The 18,697-nt window shown below is 35.7% G+C and overlaps 1 protein-coding gene across 1 annotated transcript; it reads right to left on the bottom strand.

Annotated features, from left to right (window-relative positions):
* Positions 1-481: 481 nt before the first annotated feature.
* Positions 482-12,728, bottom strand: LOC122472216 (killer cell lectin-like receptor subfamily F member 1). Its single transcript, XM_043561529.1, has 6 exons — positions 12,514-12,728; positions 6,142-6,240; positions 5,099-5,254; positions 2,302-2,441; positions 1,574-1,686; positions 482-1,064 (listed from the first exon to the last, which is right to left on the bottom strand). The coding sequence occupies exons 1-6, from the start codon at positions 12,596-12,598 to the stop codon at positions 956-958; spliced, it is 702 nt and encodes a 233-aa protein (XP_043417464.1). The 5' UTR covers positions 12,599-12,728; the 3' UTR covers positions 482-955.
* Positions 12,729-18,697: the final 5,969 nt, after the last annotated feature.

Raw genomic sequence — 18,697 nt, 5'->3', positions numbered from 1 at the left:
CTCCCCTGCTCACACTGTCTCTCTGTCTCTCTCAAAAATAAATAAAACATTAAAAAATTCTTTTTAATATAATAAAATGTATCATTCCGGCAGGTAATTCTTAAGAGGTTCACGAAACAGGAAAGTGTTTTTGCTCTGTACCTGTAATCTTATCAGTTTGTAATTTAGATTAAAATTGTATAAAATCTAAAGCAAAAAAAAAACCATATTTAATGTTTTAGTCAGAATTTCCACGTTTAAGGTTTATATCAAAGAAAAAGAAATGAAAGGGCTACCATTTAAAAAAAATATTCACAGGCATCTGAGTGGCTCAGTCGGTTAAGCCTCTGACTCTTGATTTCTGTTCAGGTCATGATCTCAGGGTTTTGAGTTCAAGCCCTGCATTGGGCTCTGCGCTGACAGTGTGGAGCCTGCTTGGAATTCTCTTTCCCCTCTCTCTCTCTGCCCCCGCCCTCTCAAAATAAATAAATAAACTTTAAAATAAAATAAAAAGATATTCAGAATGTTTATTGCAACATAGCTTACAGTAGCAAAAACCTGAGAATGAAGTTAATGCTCAACAAAGCACTAAAACATATATAAATCCATACTACAATGCAACTCAGAATAATATGAAATTAACACAGAATATTTTTACACATAAACCAGCAAAATACAGAAAAGCAGATAAATTTGGTCACATTTGTTATAGCATGAAAAATGAATAAAAGTCCTGAGTATAAATCCATGGACTCACATTGGATTATATAATCACATAAAAAATGGGAAGGGCATATTTTGGATTATTTACATGGGTTACTCTGAGATTAGGACCAATGTAGACGATGGAGAGAAAATGGAGAAGACATTTTGTTGTTTTCAGTTTTAAATTCTCACTCCTTAAGGTTAATATTAGAACCTAATAGGCAAAAGCTTTCATCATTGATTAGTTCACTACTAATTTTTTTTTTTAATTCTAATATTGGCAAATCCATTTGAAAACACTGCTGCAAGTTTCAGAGTAAATTTTGTTTTCTTTGGTAGCAGCACAGCTATTTTCTTTAGCTGGTCCTTTTATGACAAATCTGTAGAAGAAATGAAAAATACATTGTTAATCATCGCGGCTAACGACATCCATTTACGTTTTCGGCTAATTCCCTCCCTTAATCAAAACGTAACTCAGATTTCAGGGCATTTTCAAATCCTTTTAATTCACTAAAAGTTACAGTATGTCTGTTACTTAATATTGCTGTCTGTGATTTCGCAGAAAGTTCCCAGAGAGTCTGTTTAGAAGTGACAGAACTGAGAGTACATTTGTGCCCACATCCTTGGTCTAGTCTTCTTTCCATTGTTGTATATGGTGTAGTTTTTAAACAATAAACGCACAACCATTATTCTTTTCTAGTCTTTTGCTTTGAAAACAAAACCAAAGTATCCATCATTACTCCAGGCAACATTAACCTGATTTTCATCCTTTCAAATGTTTTAGTACCGAGAACTATTTCAGAGTTGATTTTGGTGGACCGAGAGGTGCTTTATGAAGATAAGTTCTACGATAGACAGTAAATCAGATAGTCTTTTTGAAAAGACTCACGTCTTTGAATCTAACGGAGAACCATCCACCCAGGTCCATGCCTTTTCCAGGGATGTAAAGTTGAGCCCAATCCACACGTAGTTTGATTGTTTTAGGTTTTTCTGTATAAAAGCCTAAGAAGTGAGGAATGAGTAAGTGAACAGAATATTTTAATAGTTTTCAGACATATTAAAACGATTTAGGATTTTATTGGACAATTGGTATCCTGCATGAGCATTCTGATAGTAATCAATTCATAACTTACTTACACACATTGCACGTTTATTGTAAACATACATATACGTATACACTACCTGTACATGGAATGCAAGTATTCAGTCCAGGGCTAGCATGAGTCAAGTAAGGCACTGGCTTTGAGCACAAAATTTAGGAAGGTGCCAAAAACTCAGTAATCAAGGTAAATGATAACTGACTGGAAGGGTGGGAAGAAATAGGACGTAAGTCATTTTTTAAGTTATTTATTTACTTTTTTATTTGTTTACAGAGGAACAGATACAGCATGAGTGGGGTAGAGGCAGAGAGAGAGGGAGACAGAGAATCCCACGCAGGCTCCGCACTAACAGTGCAGAGCTGGGCGTGGGCCTCGAACCCACAAAACCGTGAAGTTATGACCTAAGCTAAAACCAAGAGTCCGATGTTTAAAAGACTGAGTCACCCCGGCGCCCTGAGGTAGGCTATTTTTAACTCCACAGAAACTAATGCCATAACCCTGGCCCTAAACCACTAACCATTTCAATGTGGTCCTGAATGATTGGTAGATGAGATTTTCTTCCCAAGCAATACCTATAACTGTCACTCCAACTTTTCATCTCATTAGAGAACCAATAACACTTTTTATGATATTTGAGCCATTCTGATGGGCACAATCCTGTAGTGACACAAAGGAAACAAAGAAAATTAAATTACATACGTATCTCTGGACACTGAATACTTACGTGTTGTATAAGAGTGGAGCTGTATGATAAAATCACTCACAACAAGGGGTTCAGATTTACAAGGTGTCCAAAACACAAATGATAATTCTTGGGAATTAAGAAATCAATTTAGTAAGATGAAGCAAAACTTAGACAAAGGGGAATGTTTTTCATGCCCAGATCCAATGTAATTTCTAAAATAACATGAACCATTTAAGCTGTATATTGCATTAATGCTACTTGAGAGATTAAACATTATTTATACCATTTTCTTATAATTTAACCAAATAAAGCTTTAAGACTTCTCTACTTCCTTTATGTGCATAAATCCTTAATGATTCCCTTTTGATATTAACTAATATTGAGAATTTAGTTTTTTCAACCTCTATATAATTACAAGTTTATATTCCTCGATTTTCTTAAATTAAAATTAAACTGAGGTCTTAAATTGTAAATACCTAAGACTTTGGCATAATAATGAACGAAAGTAAATTGTATGTGTAAATATGACGGCAGGTCAGTATATCTATTCCAACTTATGGCCATTAAAATCTCCTTTATTTTTTTAACATTTATTTATTTTTGAGACAGAGAGAGACAGAGCATGAACGGGGGAGGGTCAGAGAGAGAGGGAGACACAGAATCGGAACCAGGCTCCAGGCTCCGAACCATCAGCCCAGAGCCTGATGCGGGGCTCGAACTCAGGGACTACGAGATCATGACCTGAGCCGAAGTCGGACGCTCAACCGACTGAGCCACCCAGGTGCCCCTAAAATCTCTTTTTTTTATTGAAGTAAAGTTCATGTAACACAAAAGCCACCATTTTAACCACTTTAACGTGTATGAATTTTTAGCATGTCCACAATGTGCAAATACAGCTACTATCTAATTCCGAAATATTTTCATCACCGTGAGAAGAAACCCCATAAATATTAAGCAGCTAGGATTCATCTTTCCATCCCCATTAAGTTTTGACATTGGAAAATGTGAATCTGCCAAATTTATTCTTCTTTTTCAAGATTGTTTTTACTATTCAGGATTTCTTGCAACTTTATATGAATTTCAGGATCACTTTGTCCATTTCCGCAAAAAAAAAAAAAAGGGCATTGGAATTTTGATAGATCACTTTGATTGGTATTGCCATCTTAAACAAATTTTAGATATATACAAAGAGCAGAATATTAGTCATAAAAGGAAATAAAATGCTGATACATGATGTCACACGAATGAACCTTGAAAACATTATGCTAAGTGAAAGAAGCAAGACACAAAAAGTCAAATATTGTATGATTCCATATATGAAAATGCAGAATAGGTAAATCCACAGAGACAGAAGACGGATTAGTGGTTGCTAAAGGCCGGGGTGAAGGAGTAGGGGATTTTTTTATCGGGAGTAGGAATTTCTCTTCTGGGTGATGAGAATGTTTGGGAACTAGATAGATTAGCCGTTGCACATTCAAATGTCCTCATGCCATTGAATTGCATTATTTTACTTTATTTTATTTTTATTTTTATTTTTTTATTTTTTTTCAACGTTTTTTATTTATTTTTGGGACAGAGAGAGACAGAGCATGAACGGGGGAGGGGCAGAGAGAGAGGGAGACACAGAATCGGAAACAGGCTCCAGGCTCTGAGCCATCAGCCCAGAGCCCGACGCGGGGCTCGAACTCACGGACCGCGAGATCGTGACCTGGCTGAAGTCGGATGCTCAACCGACTGCGCCACCCAGGCGCCCCTGAATTGCATTATTTTAAATGGTTAACTTCATGTTTGTATTTCTTCAATTAAATAAAAAAAGTAATAGGAAATTAATATCTCAGAATTGGATATACAGCATTTAGACTGACTTTAATAAAAGTTTAATGGTGTCTATATGATTCCATGTTTACCTATCAAAGCTTTCTTAACATCTAATCAGAGTGTAAAATATGTGTTAAAATTACAGTATCTTAATTACTTTGAGACTTATACGTGTAAAACAGATACACAATCCAAAAGCAAAGAGTACCAATAAGTAAACCATAATATATATGACATTTTCATATGTGATCAAGAGAATAACACAAACTAATGGAGTTATTTGGTAAGTAATTATAAAATAAATTAATCAACACATTTTTCACATAAACCATGAAGTAAATGTTGAAGGTTCAAAAAGGTAAGTGTTCTAAAGTTAAACTGAAAATAATGGGAAGCAGAAGGGACAGTTTTCCAAAATTTTGCATGATTGCAAGTTCTAAGCATAAAATCATAATGGATAATTTGTTGTGTATAATCACTTTTATTCATTTTGAATTTCAAACCAGAATAAATAAGAGACAAAAATAGTTATTGGCAGCTTATTTATACACTGCCTTATAATCGCAGTTAACTTTCCATATTTATGTGTTTCAATTTGATTTTAAGTTCCTGAAGGGAACAGACAGTTTTGTTCTTTTTTTACAGCTTTCCTCCCACTGGAAAAAGAATAATCAATATATATATGTACATAAAGATATATACATATATATGTATGTATATGCATATGTATGCATACCTGTTAAATAGGATTTTTCAAATTTTGAAAGCCAAAACAATTAAACTCAATATAAGCCAAAGCCTTGAGAGATACCTGTATGGTCCGTAGCTTGTGAGCCACAGTGGCTTGTGTCCTTATTACTTATATTTCCTCTTGTGCCATTATTCATTTTGGGGTTTCCAATGTCATCGTGTTGGGTGAGATTTGAATTATTTCCTTTTTGGCATTTTTGCAATACTCCCTGAGAAACTTAACAACAGGATTATTTTAACATAGGGTAAATATCTTTTCTGTGCAATGTTTCAGAGACAAATTCTTTGGAATGATTCTGATGATTCGAACAAGAAACAGCTGAAGGGGTAACTGGGAAGTTTCTTATTTTCATGTTCATTTAATGAAAAATAACTTCAAGGATGACACGATGAATTCGTTTTTAGAATACATATTTGCTGCGGATCTATTCTGTGCCAGGCATTGTCCTAAGAACTGGTGATACAGTAGGAAATAAAGCAAAATTCCTCCTCTAGAGAGCCTACATCCTCTTTCCATGCTTTCTTAATGCCTTACTGAAACCTATGATACTGTGTTTAGCCTATTCTACCATAATTATTTATTTAAAATCTATTTCTTTCATTAGAGATTCTTGACCCTGATAATTCCTTTTTTTTGGGGGGGGGGTGAAAATTTGTGGTAATGCTTGGGGTATAGTAGCTGTTCAGTAAATATTTGTTGGACAAAAAAATAAACTGAATGTAATCTTAGATAAAACATATAAATATTTTTAAGGAAAATAATGGAATTATCTTTATTCACAGTTTTCTAAGAAATCCAAAACACGGTTTCCAAATACATCTCTCTCTCTCTCTCTCTCTCTCACACACACACACACACACACACACACACACACGTTTTCTTCCTATTAGAATGTATGCCACTTGAGAACAAGATACTCACCTGATCTGACTACAGATTAAATACATTACAATGGAGAATGCTATATGGCTTTATACACAGTAGCTTCTAATTAAGCTTTTGTTAACATGACAGAAAATGAATAAGTGAATGAATGAATATGAAAAGAGTAGTAAGAAGAACGTAAACATTTCCATACTTGTATTTAAAATCTTTCAACTTACCCAGTAAACACAGGGAAATCAAAGTCAAAACCAGAATACCATTTATGGTTCCAGATATTCCCAGTAAGATTTTAGACCAAGGCAACATCACAGAAGAATCTGAGGGATTAATCAAATGAATTAGCTTAGAAAAGTAATTTCTAAGAAGTGAAAGCAACTGTAAGACGAGGATTGCAAATAATATTGGTTTTGAATTTCAAATGATATCAGGCAATCAAAAGCTTAAAACCTAAATAAACAGAAAAATAAATATGTATTTTATTCAGTAATAGTAACACTACATGGTTAGAGCTATGATGCATGTTATATCAGATCTTAAGAAATTGCTAATATTTGACATAACTGACCAGAGGGATAAAGAATTTTAATGTATACACCTAATAATTCCCCAAGCACGCATGCATACACACGCTCATTTGTGTGTGTGCACTTACAAATACACACATCTATATTCACACAAATAGACACTTTCTAATTAATAAATTTGCTTTAATGTAATAATATTCACAAGTCATTCAACCCATCTCATTTACTAAGAAAGCAATACAAATCAAAGCTAAATACGACTCCTGGTACCAGCTATTCTAATCTAAAAAAAAAAATCCTAAAATCTTTTCTAACTCATGTAATAATGATGCTTCAGCTTCTCTTTAGATGGTAAATTCTTTAAGAGTGACGACTATTTTCTTTTTCATATGTATGAAAATACTCATTTTATTTTCCATATACTGCTAGGTTCAAGATAAGATGTGCATTCAGTGATGGCTGTTATCAACAAACTGCTGTCATAACACAGAAAGTAAATAGTCTCATCCAGCGCCTCAATTATATGCGTTGTTATTTTTCTCAACCTCATTAAAAAGGACTTAGGTTGGTGGACATTAGCTTGTGGAATTATATGAGCAATTATTTTATGTTGAATAAATTGACACCTATATTTGCACAACATTTTATGTCATCAAAGATAATTTTTGCAAATGTATCACAATAATTGATAAGAAGCCACTCCCCATAACTATGATCATCCTTATTGTTCAGTCAATAAATTGAATTATAAATGCTGAAATTCATATTCCAAATACCCTTTAAATCTGTGGGAGTAAAAAAACCACATTTGAAGATGCTGAACCTGGTCGAGAAAGAGCATCATAAACCATATAAAACAGTATGTCAGAAAAATAGTACATAGCTTTTATCTTATAATATTAACAAGACAGTAAAATAAGATATGTTATATTCATTCAATTAATGGATTCCCTGTATTTCCCAGATTATTTTTTAATATTTTGATATGTTAAAAGTTATCATCAAAAAATTCAAAGTATTCAACACATGTACTAAAATGTCATTTATTCATTTAAAAAAATCAAACACATGATTATCAGAAAACATTAGGAGAAAGGGTGCAGAAGCCTTTTCAAACTGAGGCTCAATTATTTCTCTTAAGCATCATGAAAAGAGTTCCACAGTATGAATTTGAGCCATATTAAGGTTTACGATTTTGGAGGAAATAACATTTTCACTATCTTGTGTTTTCTCCTGTAGAGAAATTGTAGAGAATTCTCCTGCACAGAATTTAACTTACAAGACTTTAACATCAGAAAGTAAAAATAATTTTAAAAATCCAAAATCAATCACTCCTAAGTGTCCATACAAAAATCTTAAATATATTATTGTCGCCCAAACATAAAATGACCATGGCAGATTTATACTAGGAATCCAATGCTATTCAATAGTAAGAAATTCATTTTGTCTTATTAATAGAGCTAGAAGGAAATGTATGATCATCTCAATAGTTGTAAAAAAATGCAATTGATAAAACCCAACAACTTTATGCTAGAAAATAAAGCAGGAATTGATGGATACTTGTTCAATATGCACACCAGTAACAGGTGTTTTTTGTTTGTTTGTTTGTTTGTCTAATGAATTTAATTGAGAAACACTGGAAGTTTTCCACAGAAGTTTGGAAAAAATTAATTAACTCTCATATAAAAGTTAAAAGAGAAAAAAGTCTTTAAAGTAACTATAGATAACAATAATTTGTTATTGAATACACACTACAAAAGGCAAATTGTGACATCGGAAACATAAAAGGCAAGCATTAAAAAGGAAGAGTTTTTGTATGAGATTGAAGTTGTTATCAGTGTAAAATAGACTGATTATATCTATAAGATGTTTTACAGAAGTGGATGGTAACCACAAAGCAAAGCCTACACATTACTAGATGCATGCACTAAAAGCAGAGTGAATCAAAGCATACCGCTATGAAAAACCAACTCACAAAGGAAGGCAGCAAGAAAAAGAGAAAAGAATAAAGGAATTACAAAACAGCTAAATAGCAGGTAATAAGATTGCATTAGTAAGTCTTGTCATATCAAGAATTATTCTTAGCATAACAGTCTCCAGTTCCATCCACGTTGCTACAAAAGGCCATATTTCATTCTTTCTCATGTGGCATGGAAACCAATTTGACAATAAATTTCATATTAGAAAATAATAAAATAAAAATAAAATAAATAAGTAGTGTCTCAAAAATAAAAAAAATTTAAAAAAAGAATTATTCTAATTATAAATGGATTAACTCCTCCAATCAAAAGGCATGGAGTGGCTGGATAGATTAAAAAAAAACAAAACAGGATACAACTGCATGCTATGTACAAGAGACTCACTTCTTCCTTAAGGATGCACGTAGGCTCAAAAAGAAGGGATAGAAAAAGATATTCTATGCAAATGGAGACTAAAAGAAAGCAGAGGTAGCTACAAGATAGACATTAAGTCAAAAACTGTACCAAGAGACAAAGAAGGTCATCATCATATAATGATAAAGGAGTCAATTTATCAAGAGGATATAATAATCAGAAATATATATGCACCCGACATCAAAATGGATAAATACATTAAGCAAATATTAACAGATGTGAAAGGGAGAAATAGACAACAGTGCAATAATAATAGAGGGCTTCAATACCTCATAGTCAACAATGGATAGACCATCCAAACAAAAAATCACTATAAGAACGTGGAACTTGAATTATTACTTTAGACCAAATGCACTTAACAGACATACCCAGAACATTCCATCCAATAACAGAAGAATACACATTCTTCTCAAATGCACACAGAACGTTCTCCAGGATAGATCATATGATAGTTTATGAAACAAGTCATGGCAAATTTAAGAAGATTGAAATCATATGAAGGATTTTTTTCCAGTGACAATGGTATGAAGCTAGAAATCAAGACAGCAGGATAACTGGAAAATTTACAAATATGTCAAATTAAGTAACACACTCTTGAACAAATAATGAGTCAAAGAAGAAATCAAAAGGGAAATTTTTAAAAATCTTTAAAAAACAAACTTGAAAATACAGCACAAAACTTATGACAAATAAACATGAAAATACAGCACAACAAAACTTACGGGACGCAGCAAAAGCACTTCTAAGAGAGATGTTTGTAGCCATAAATACCTACATTGAGATAAAAAGAAAGATCTGGGGTGCCTGGTTGGCTCAGTAGGTTGAGCATCTGACTTCGGCCTGACTTCGGCTCAGGTCATGATCTCACGGCTCATGGGTTCAAGCCCACATCGGGCTCTGTGCTGACAGCTCAGTGCCTGGAACCTGCTTCAGATTCTGTCTCTCCCTCTTTCTCTGACCCTACCCCGCTTACACTCTGTCTCTCTGTCTCTCTCTCTTTCAAAAATAAAGAAACGGTAAAAAAAAAATTTTTAAAGGAAGATCTCAAATAAACCACCTAAATTGAAGACACAAGGAATGAGAGAAAAAAAAAATAGAGGGAGAAAACATTTGCAAATCTATATCTTATCTGATAAAGGGCCAACATTCAAAATATATAAGGAACTCATACAACTTATGCAAATCAATTGCAAAAAAAAAAATCTTATTTTTAAAGGGGCAGAGGATCTGAATAGACTGTTTTCCAAAGAAGGCATACAAATGGCCGAGTACCTGAAAAGTCTTTCAACATCACTAATCATCAGGTAAATGCAAACAATACCATAATGAGATACCACTTCACGTCTGTGAGAATGGCTATCAAAAAGAGATAACAGGTGTTGGTGAGGGTGTGGAGAACTTTGAACCCTTGCACACTGTTGGTGAGAATATAAAATGATGCAGTCACTATTGGAAACAGTATGACAGTCCTTCAAAACAAGAAAAATAGAGCTACCAAACCTTTCAGCGATCCCACTTCTGGGTATACCAAAAGAATTGAAATTAGTATTTTATTTTATTTTTTTGTTTATTTGTATATTTTTGAGAGAGAGAGAGAGAGAGAGAGAGAGAGCAAGCGAGGGAGGGGCAGAGAAAGAGGGAGAGAGAATACCAAGCAAGCTTTGCATTGTCAGCAAGGAATCCAATGTGGGGCCCGAAACTCACAAACCATGAGATCATCATGACCTGAGCCGAAAGCAAGAGTCAGACGCTTCACCGACTGAGCCACCCAGGTGCCCCATTGAAGTCAGTATTTTAAAAAGATATTTGCCACTATTAGATTCATCATGGTATAAAATGGTACCCTCGTGTGGAGCGATATTTGGGGGAAAACGAGCAAAATTACATGAGCATTTGCATTAGTATCCAGCAATCTCTCTTCTAGGAATACATCCCAGTGACATGTTGGCAAAACATGAGAAGACAATGTGCAAGGCATTGCAATGCTATGTATAATAGGAATACAGTAGAAAAGCAATGCAAACATCTTACATGGCCAATAATGGAACTAGTGGAATAAACTATGGCACATCCACTTCATAGAGAAATGTTAGCCTGTATGTAGGATTGAAATGTGTGGGAGGAGAGGGCAGGGTGAAAGCAAAAGATGGAATCTGGATTTTGGGGAGTTGGAGATCTCTGGAAGTACCTTGTTATCTAGGTTTGACTTTGAAAATACATAAATGTTTTAAATAATTATAAAATAATTATAATTATATCATATAATAGGCATTGTATATATTATTACAATTGCACAGTGTGTATACTTATACATAATTATAAAAAGAACTAAGTCAAGGTGAAAAAAAGGTGATCCCTAAAAATAAAATGGAAGATGAAGTAAAGGGCCCTAACTGTATATTTAGTGGCTTAACCATGGAGAGGAATTATTTCAAGAAATTTTTTTTTAACATTTATTCATTTTTGAGAGACAGAGTGCAAGCAGAGGGTGGGGCAGAGAGAGAGGGAGACACAGGATCTCAAGCAGGCTCCAGGCTCTGAGCTGTCCGCACAGAGCCCGACGCGGGGCTCGAACTCAGGGGCCGAGCAGTGAGATCGTGAGCCGAAGTCGGACGCTTAACTGACCGAGCCCCCCAGGCGCCCCCAAGCAATTTTAAAACATAATGGGACTGTGCATGGAATATACACTGAGGGCGAGAAAAGAAAAACCTGCAAAAACACCTCAATCTATATTAAGTAACTATATTATTCGTAACTCTATTTCTACAGTGATTCTGAAACTTTAGATAGTGGCAAAAATGTAATGTCTTATTTTCATTACCACCAAGATACGAGGAACAAAATACACAAATATGTAATCACAAAGTTAAGTAAAAGCCCTGTGTATCATGACAGGACTTAACCTGTCAATTAGACTCAAACGTATGTCACACCCCAAGCTTTACTAAATATTAGCAAACTTTACTATTAGCGAACGATGCGTTTATTGGTAAAGGATGAATATTAGCAGATGCCACTTAAATAGCTAGGAGTTGCACATTCATTATTTGCAGCCACCTGAGCTCCTTTTCTGCACCAAAACCCATTTTGGTTTCAGAGTGATATCTACAAACTGTGAAAAAAATTTGCACAGAAGAGCCGTTACATTTTGTGGTCTTTCAAGTCAGTATCTCTATTTTCCAAACTGAAATTATCCACCTGGTGAAAAATACGCTCAAAGTTTTTGACAAGCTGAATTAAAAACTAGTACCAAAGATGCCATTTTTATGAGTGAGAAGGAGGTGGACGATTGGGGCTCAACATCCATCCCAATTTTACTAATTTTGTGTATTTTTTTTCCTGAGAATGTCCTTAGGAAATTATATGACCCAAAATTTTTCTTAATAACAAGGAAGGGTGTATTTTGTCCTGAGAATGTCCTTAGGAAACTATATGACACAAGATTTTACTTTAAAAACAATTGTTGCCCTCACCTTGATAAATGAGAGCGAGAGACAGAAAAACAAGATGGGGGCAGACAGAGAGAGGAAAGCACCAAAAAATAAAATAGTCCAAGAACAGTAAAGACTGGAATGTTGGAAATTACCGTCCGTATTCATATTCAGATTAACCCACACTGAATTCTTATTCATATTAACCCATACCTATTAGGGACAAAAAAGGAATACCATACCTTTAAATTTAAGTTGGGATGTTTCGATAGAACTCCTTTTTTTCCATTGTAAATTCAATGTCATGTATCTTTCTTCATCTTGCATCTTCAATGTGGGTGAATATATCTGTGTATATGTGTACGTTTTGTTTTCCTAAGTATGATATATAATAAGAAAATAATAAATCTGCTGCTATTCAGAGCTAGTCCTCCAATTGTTCACTCAGGGTACAGACAAGGATACACAGTTTCATCTATCGGTGAAAACCTCAAAGGAAGTGTTTTCTTTTTTTTTTTAAGTTTATTTCTCATGACCTACATAACACATAATTTCTAAACTGTCCACCACGTATTGAATTTAATATCATATATGGTTCTTTGAAAAATGTTTCCTGATAATCCCATAAAGTCAGGGAAATGGAAATTGTACCCCTTTCAGAGTCGAGTTAAATGATACATAGGTGCCTTTCGGTTTAGTTACAATACATGAATTTTCAATTACACATCCTGATATAGTGATATTTGATTTAACATAATAGCTTGCAATTACCTAACAGTTAAATTTCCTGACCCTAAAACAAGATTGATTATAAATCATGCTAATAATTTAATAATATAATTTGAAGAAAAAAATACTGGCAACTTTTGACATTCTAAAGACATCTTAAATACCAAAAAAAAAAATGTGGGGAGAATTTAGGAAAGAAACCATATTTTTCAATGGCCTTTTCTGGTATTTGAGCAGAATGCCCAATATTCATGAAGCAGGACAGAGATTTCAGATTTTTTTTTTCTCTTAGCTTCAGTGAGGTCTAATTTACATACCATAACATGGTATGTAATTACATGATTGGATGACTTTTAGAAAATAAATAGATGTGTGCAACCATCACCCAAATGCACTTTTGGAACTTTCTTATCCCTCTAAAAAGTCCCCTCAAGCCCAATCTAAAAAGAGTAATACAGTTGTGGAAACATTCATTTTGTAAGTTGAGATGAAGTTTAAAATTTTGGTGCATAACTCCTAAATCTTTGGCAATTGTAGCAAGTCGAGAACAGAAACCTAGAAGTTTCCACAGGAAGGCTTCACTGGTGAGGCAGAAGATAGAGGAAGGTGAGCTGGGTAGAGCAGGCACCCCTGGCTGGAGTACAGTCAGTCCTAGTCTCCGAGAGGAGGCCCAGGGCCATTAACCCTGACTCCTATCTCATTCCTCTGCCTTCCTGCCCCCTAATCAATTGGCTAAAGGCAAGTGGAAGCCACGGGGCAAAGTTGTCTGCACAGGTCACTCTCCCGGGGCAAAGAATGAGATGCAGAAGGTGGAGAGGGGTGAGCTAATGCTACCTGTACAATTGTCCTTTTGAATTTTCTAGTGACTCAATGATAATTTTACTTGATATTTTCACAGTTACTGTAGGACTATTTTGTCTAAAAATTCATGTTATAGTCCTGCTATACGTATTCTACCTAGAGGCTTCAACTTTTGGTTTATTTATCAATAATTGGGTGGAAAAAGTGCATGTCCATCAGCGTCTTTCCTCACACATGCTGGAACTTACTAAAGGGACACCTGTAACATTAGCTGGACAGCAGGGATGGAAGCTATAGATGCTCAGATAATAACCTCTTCCCTTCTCATGGCCGATTTTTTTTAATACCTCTGCTGAATGCCCAGCCTATCAAGGGCAAAGACCAAAGAGCACAAAGTTCAAAGGAAACCAGCTAATGACCTGATGGCAGATCTTCTACTTAAGCGTCTTCCATCATGGACTGGATAGTGCTTTGTGTTTGTAGGAATGATTACTGATTTTAGGAGCGGATTTGACCTCTGCACCTGTAATGTCCGCGAGGATCACCATTCACAAAGTTACAGAATGTCTGATTTGTTGTTACGATTTTCCACACAATTTTGTATTTGGCATTTTGCAGAAAAGAACGTCTGCTAATCCATTCATGCCTGAAGAAGTTACTTATCTATAAGTGACCTGCTGGGCAGGACGCTGACATGACTTCCTGAATGCACACTAGTGACACCAGCTGGTGCCCTAGACAGAATAGACAGGTCTGTGAATCAAAGCGTGCAGTTAGGGTTCACAAAGTGCCCCCCCCTCCCATTATTACACCTTATTTCTCCCATATGAAGAAAATTCCTTCCTTTTCCCCAGATCTTGGGGGTGTTTTTTTACATTTTTAAAAGTTTTTACTTAAATTCCACTTAGTTAACATATAGCGTAATATTAATTTCACGTGTACAATACCGTGATCGAAAACTTTCATACCCGGTGCTCATCTCAAGTGTGCTCCTTAATCCTTATCTCCTATTTAGCCCAAGACCTTGTTTTTGTTGGGTGTAGAGCTTCTAATGCCCACAGGAAGACTGTTCTAATAAGGAACATGATCAAGGCCCTGAAGAATTAGAAGCTAAGACTTCCTTTTTTGCATTTGTGCCTTCTCAACCCTTGAAACAAAAAGCGGAGAACAGCATCACTGCAGTTAGGTTACTGTTATACAAGGTGGTTAGGAGCACTATGCCTTGAACCCAGGAGATTTATAAAAGCAAGTTTTATTACAATTTCCCCTGATAGTTCTGGTAAGTGAAATACTGGGCCAACACAATAGAAATACCACCAAGAACTTAGATCCTACAATAATGATAACCTGGGTCATTATATGAGCTGCACACTTTGTACAATTAGGTTGACAGAGAATAAAGAAAAGGAAACTTGAAATGGATAACAATCTAAACATTGTCTCCAGTGCCCGGAGTGGTGGATGTCTGCTGACTGAGAAACAGACCTCAGTGATATAAAAGGACCAGAGAATTCCATTTGTGGCTTAAATAAAATCATCCGGGATGTAGGTTGCTCCTAGGTTCCAGAATCCTGTTGTCAAATCCTCTCTCAGAGTTAGGGTAGTAATGATAAAATAAATCAAATCCACCGCAAGTTGAGAAGTTTCTGTTGCTTCCACAAAGGGTTTTTGATTTACTGTGATAACTGGCTTTCTCAACTTAAATTAGAATCTAGCATATTAGAAAATTTGTACGATTCAGGATTTGCCGCGCCAAGCTAACCTGAATGTACAATTTCTGTAATTTCTGTTATTTACCTTCAAAGCTTATATTTAAATGTAGGGGTTTTTTTTTTGGTATTATGGAAATATGTAACAGAATCTAAAGTGTCACATTATAGGATGACTATTTGTTAAAGCTGCCGCAAAGGTCTTAGAAATAATTGGTAAACTGGAATTCATTACAACTAAAAATGGCTCTACCAAAGACACCTTGTCAAAAGAATGACAAGGCAAGCCATTGAGTAGGAGAAAATATTTGCACTTCACATTTGATAAAGGGCTGTTATCCAAAAGATACAAAGAACTCTTAAAGGTCAACATTAAGAAACAAAAACCTGATTAAAAAGTGAGCCAAAGACCTTAGCTAAAGATAATATACAGATGGCTAGCAAGCATATGAAAAGCTCCACATCATACGTCCTGGAGACAATGTCATTAAACAATGGGATGCCAGTTTGCACCTGTTAGAATGGCTCAAATCCGGAACACTGGAAACGCCGAATGTTGGCCAAATTGTGGAGCCACAGAAACTCTCCTACGTGGCTAATAGGATTTCAAAATGGTGCAGCCACGTTGGGGAACAGTTTGAAAGTTCCTTACAAAACTAATCACGCTCTTACCATACAACCCCGCAATAATGTTCCTTGGCATTTACTCAAAGGAACGGAAAAACATGTATCTACACAAAAGCCTGCAGGCAGATGTCTATAGCAGCTTTATTTATAATCATTAACGCTTCGAGGCAACCAGGATGTCCTTTAGTAGATGAATGGCTGCATAAGCTGTGGTATGGGCAGCTTGTGAAATAGTATCCAGTAAAATAAGGAAATAAGTATCAAACCAGGAAAGGGCATGGAGAAACTCTAAATGCATATTACTACATAACAGAAGCCAATCTGAAAAGACTGCCTACTGGTACACTATATGATTCCACCAGGACATTCTAGAAAAGGCGAAACTATTGACGCGCTATGAGATCAGCAATTGCAGGAGTAGAGGGAAGGATTAATAGGCAGAACACAGAGGATTTTTAGGGCAGTGAAACTACTCTGTATAACGAACACTATACCATTGCATCCAGGTCATATATATTTATCCAGACCCATAGAATGTACAGAAGCAAGAGTGAACCCTCATGTAAACTCCCATCTTGGGTGCTAATGATGTGCCCGCATAAGTTCATCAGTTTTAACAAATCAATCGGGGCAGGTATTGATAGTGACAGATGCTGTACCTGAGTGGGGGCGGGAGGATATAGGAAAATCTGCGCAATTGTCTCTCGATTTTGCCGTGAAGCTAAAACAGCTCTAAAAATACAGCCTTTAACAATTTTTTTTGAATCTAGCTTTTCAAAATTAACTTTAAATCCAAGTAACTGTAAAGAGTTCTAACATCTTAGTATACTCCAAAAGCCATCAAACAAAAGCCATCTTAGTATACTCCAAAAACACTGATAACGACCAAGGGACACTAGGAGATTTTACCTACTGGCCTTACTAATTAAATACTTTAAATCAAGCTAAATTCTCCATAAAGGGATGTACACTCAGGTTGGGCAAGGCCCCCAGTGATAAGAAGATCATCTGTTGCTGAAGTATACTTTTTTTTAAGCATTTGTACCCATTCCACCTTTTGGGGCCAGTAAATCAATTGCAACATCTTTTTCACATGATACTTACTTGAACAATTGAAAACACCAAATTGCTTCCCAGCCACCCCATTCCTGGTTCTCACGGAGTAGTCTGAGCTGTAACAATGTGTATTGATTTTATCTAAGATTTCTCCATGACTTGAACACTATCTTATCTTATTTTGATAAGGTCACTCAACTTCCCCTAGTGCTTTTGCAAGCCTCTATAAATCAAGGTAATTCTCCCCACCGTGTTACTTTTTCAGTTTAGACTTTAACACAAGCTTCGTTCACCGTGTCAGAATCTTCATTTGCTGAATTTCAGAATGCTTGGCATGTACGAATCTGTCACTGAGTGCATTAGCTATCCAAGTTGCGTGCCCTCTACAAATTTATTTATGTGACTTGAAGCATTCATAAATGTGACAGAGGATGGGACCAAAGACAATGCCTGTGGCAGAGAGCAAATGATCTCTCTCTCAAGTAATGACAACTAATCTGAGTAAAACCGCTCTCATGTAGACTAGTATTATGATAGATTTTGTCAAATATCTCAAAGGAAACCACATATACTTTATCGTGAGTAGTTTTCAAACCCACTAGTGTAAATATACCAAGAATCTGATCTCATTATGGTATGACTTGTCTCCATATGCGTATAACACCCATGACTATTTACTAAGACTCAGCAAACTACATTTGTAATAATTCACTCTGCCCACTGTTGCCCTAAAGTTCTCAGCTCCCAAACTATCTGATACATTTTGCCTTATCTCCTACAGAGACCTTGTTTGATGCCTACATATTTGTGAATTTCCTGGTTTCCCTTCTGCTATTGATTTGTAATTTCATTCCTTTGTGGTCAGAAAAGACAGCGTGATGTCAGTCTTAAATGTTTTAAGACTTGTTTGTCACCTAACATGTACTCTGTCCCAGAGAATGTTCCACGTGTGCTTGAGAAGAATGTGTGTTCTGCTCTGTATGTGTCTGTTAGGTCCATTTGGTCTAATCAAGTTAGTTGTTTTCTTTATTGATACTCTGTCTAAATGTTTCAATCTGTTGCTGAAGGTGGGGTAGTGAAGTCCTCTACTATTGTTTCCTTGTTGTTCTGTTTCTGCCTTCTGTTTGCCAGTGTTTGTTTTATATATTTAGGTGCTCTGATGTCCAATGCATATACATTTATAATTGTTATATATTCTCACTTAATTGATCCTTTTATCTCTAGATAGTGTCCTTCTTTGTCTCTTGTGAGAGGTTTTTTTTGTTGTTTCTTGTCTTATTTTTCGTTTTTTTTAGAGGAGGGGGGCAGAGGGAGAGAGAGACAGAGCGAGAGCGAGAGCAAGAGCAAGAAACTGAAGCAGTGTCTATGCCCAGCATGGAGCCCAACCCAAGGCTCAATTCCATGACCCTGGGATTATGACCTGAGCCGAAAGCAAGAGTCAGACACTTAACCAACTGAGCCACCCAGACACCCCAGAGAGAGAGACAAAGAGAATCTCAAGCAG

Source organism: Prionailurus bengalensis, chromosome B4 (genome assembly GCF_016509475.1).
Source record: "Prionailurus bengalensis isolate Pbe53 chromosome B4, Fcat_Pben_1.1_paternal_pri, whole genome shotgun sequence".
Taxonomy (NCBI): Eukaryota; Metazoa; Chordata; class Mammalia; order Carnivora; family Felidae; genus Prionailurus; species Prionailurus bengalensis.
The sequence above is the reverse complement of the archived record's forward strand: the minus strand, read 5'-3'. Positions and strand labels throughout refer to the sequence as shown.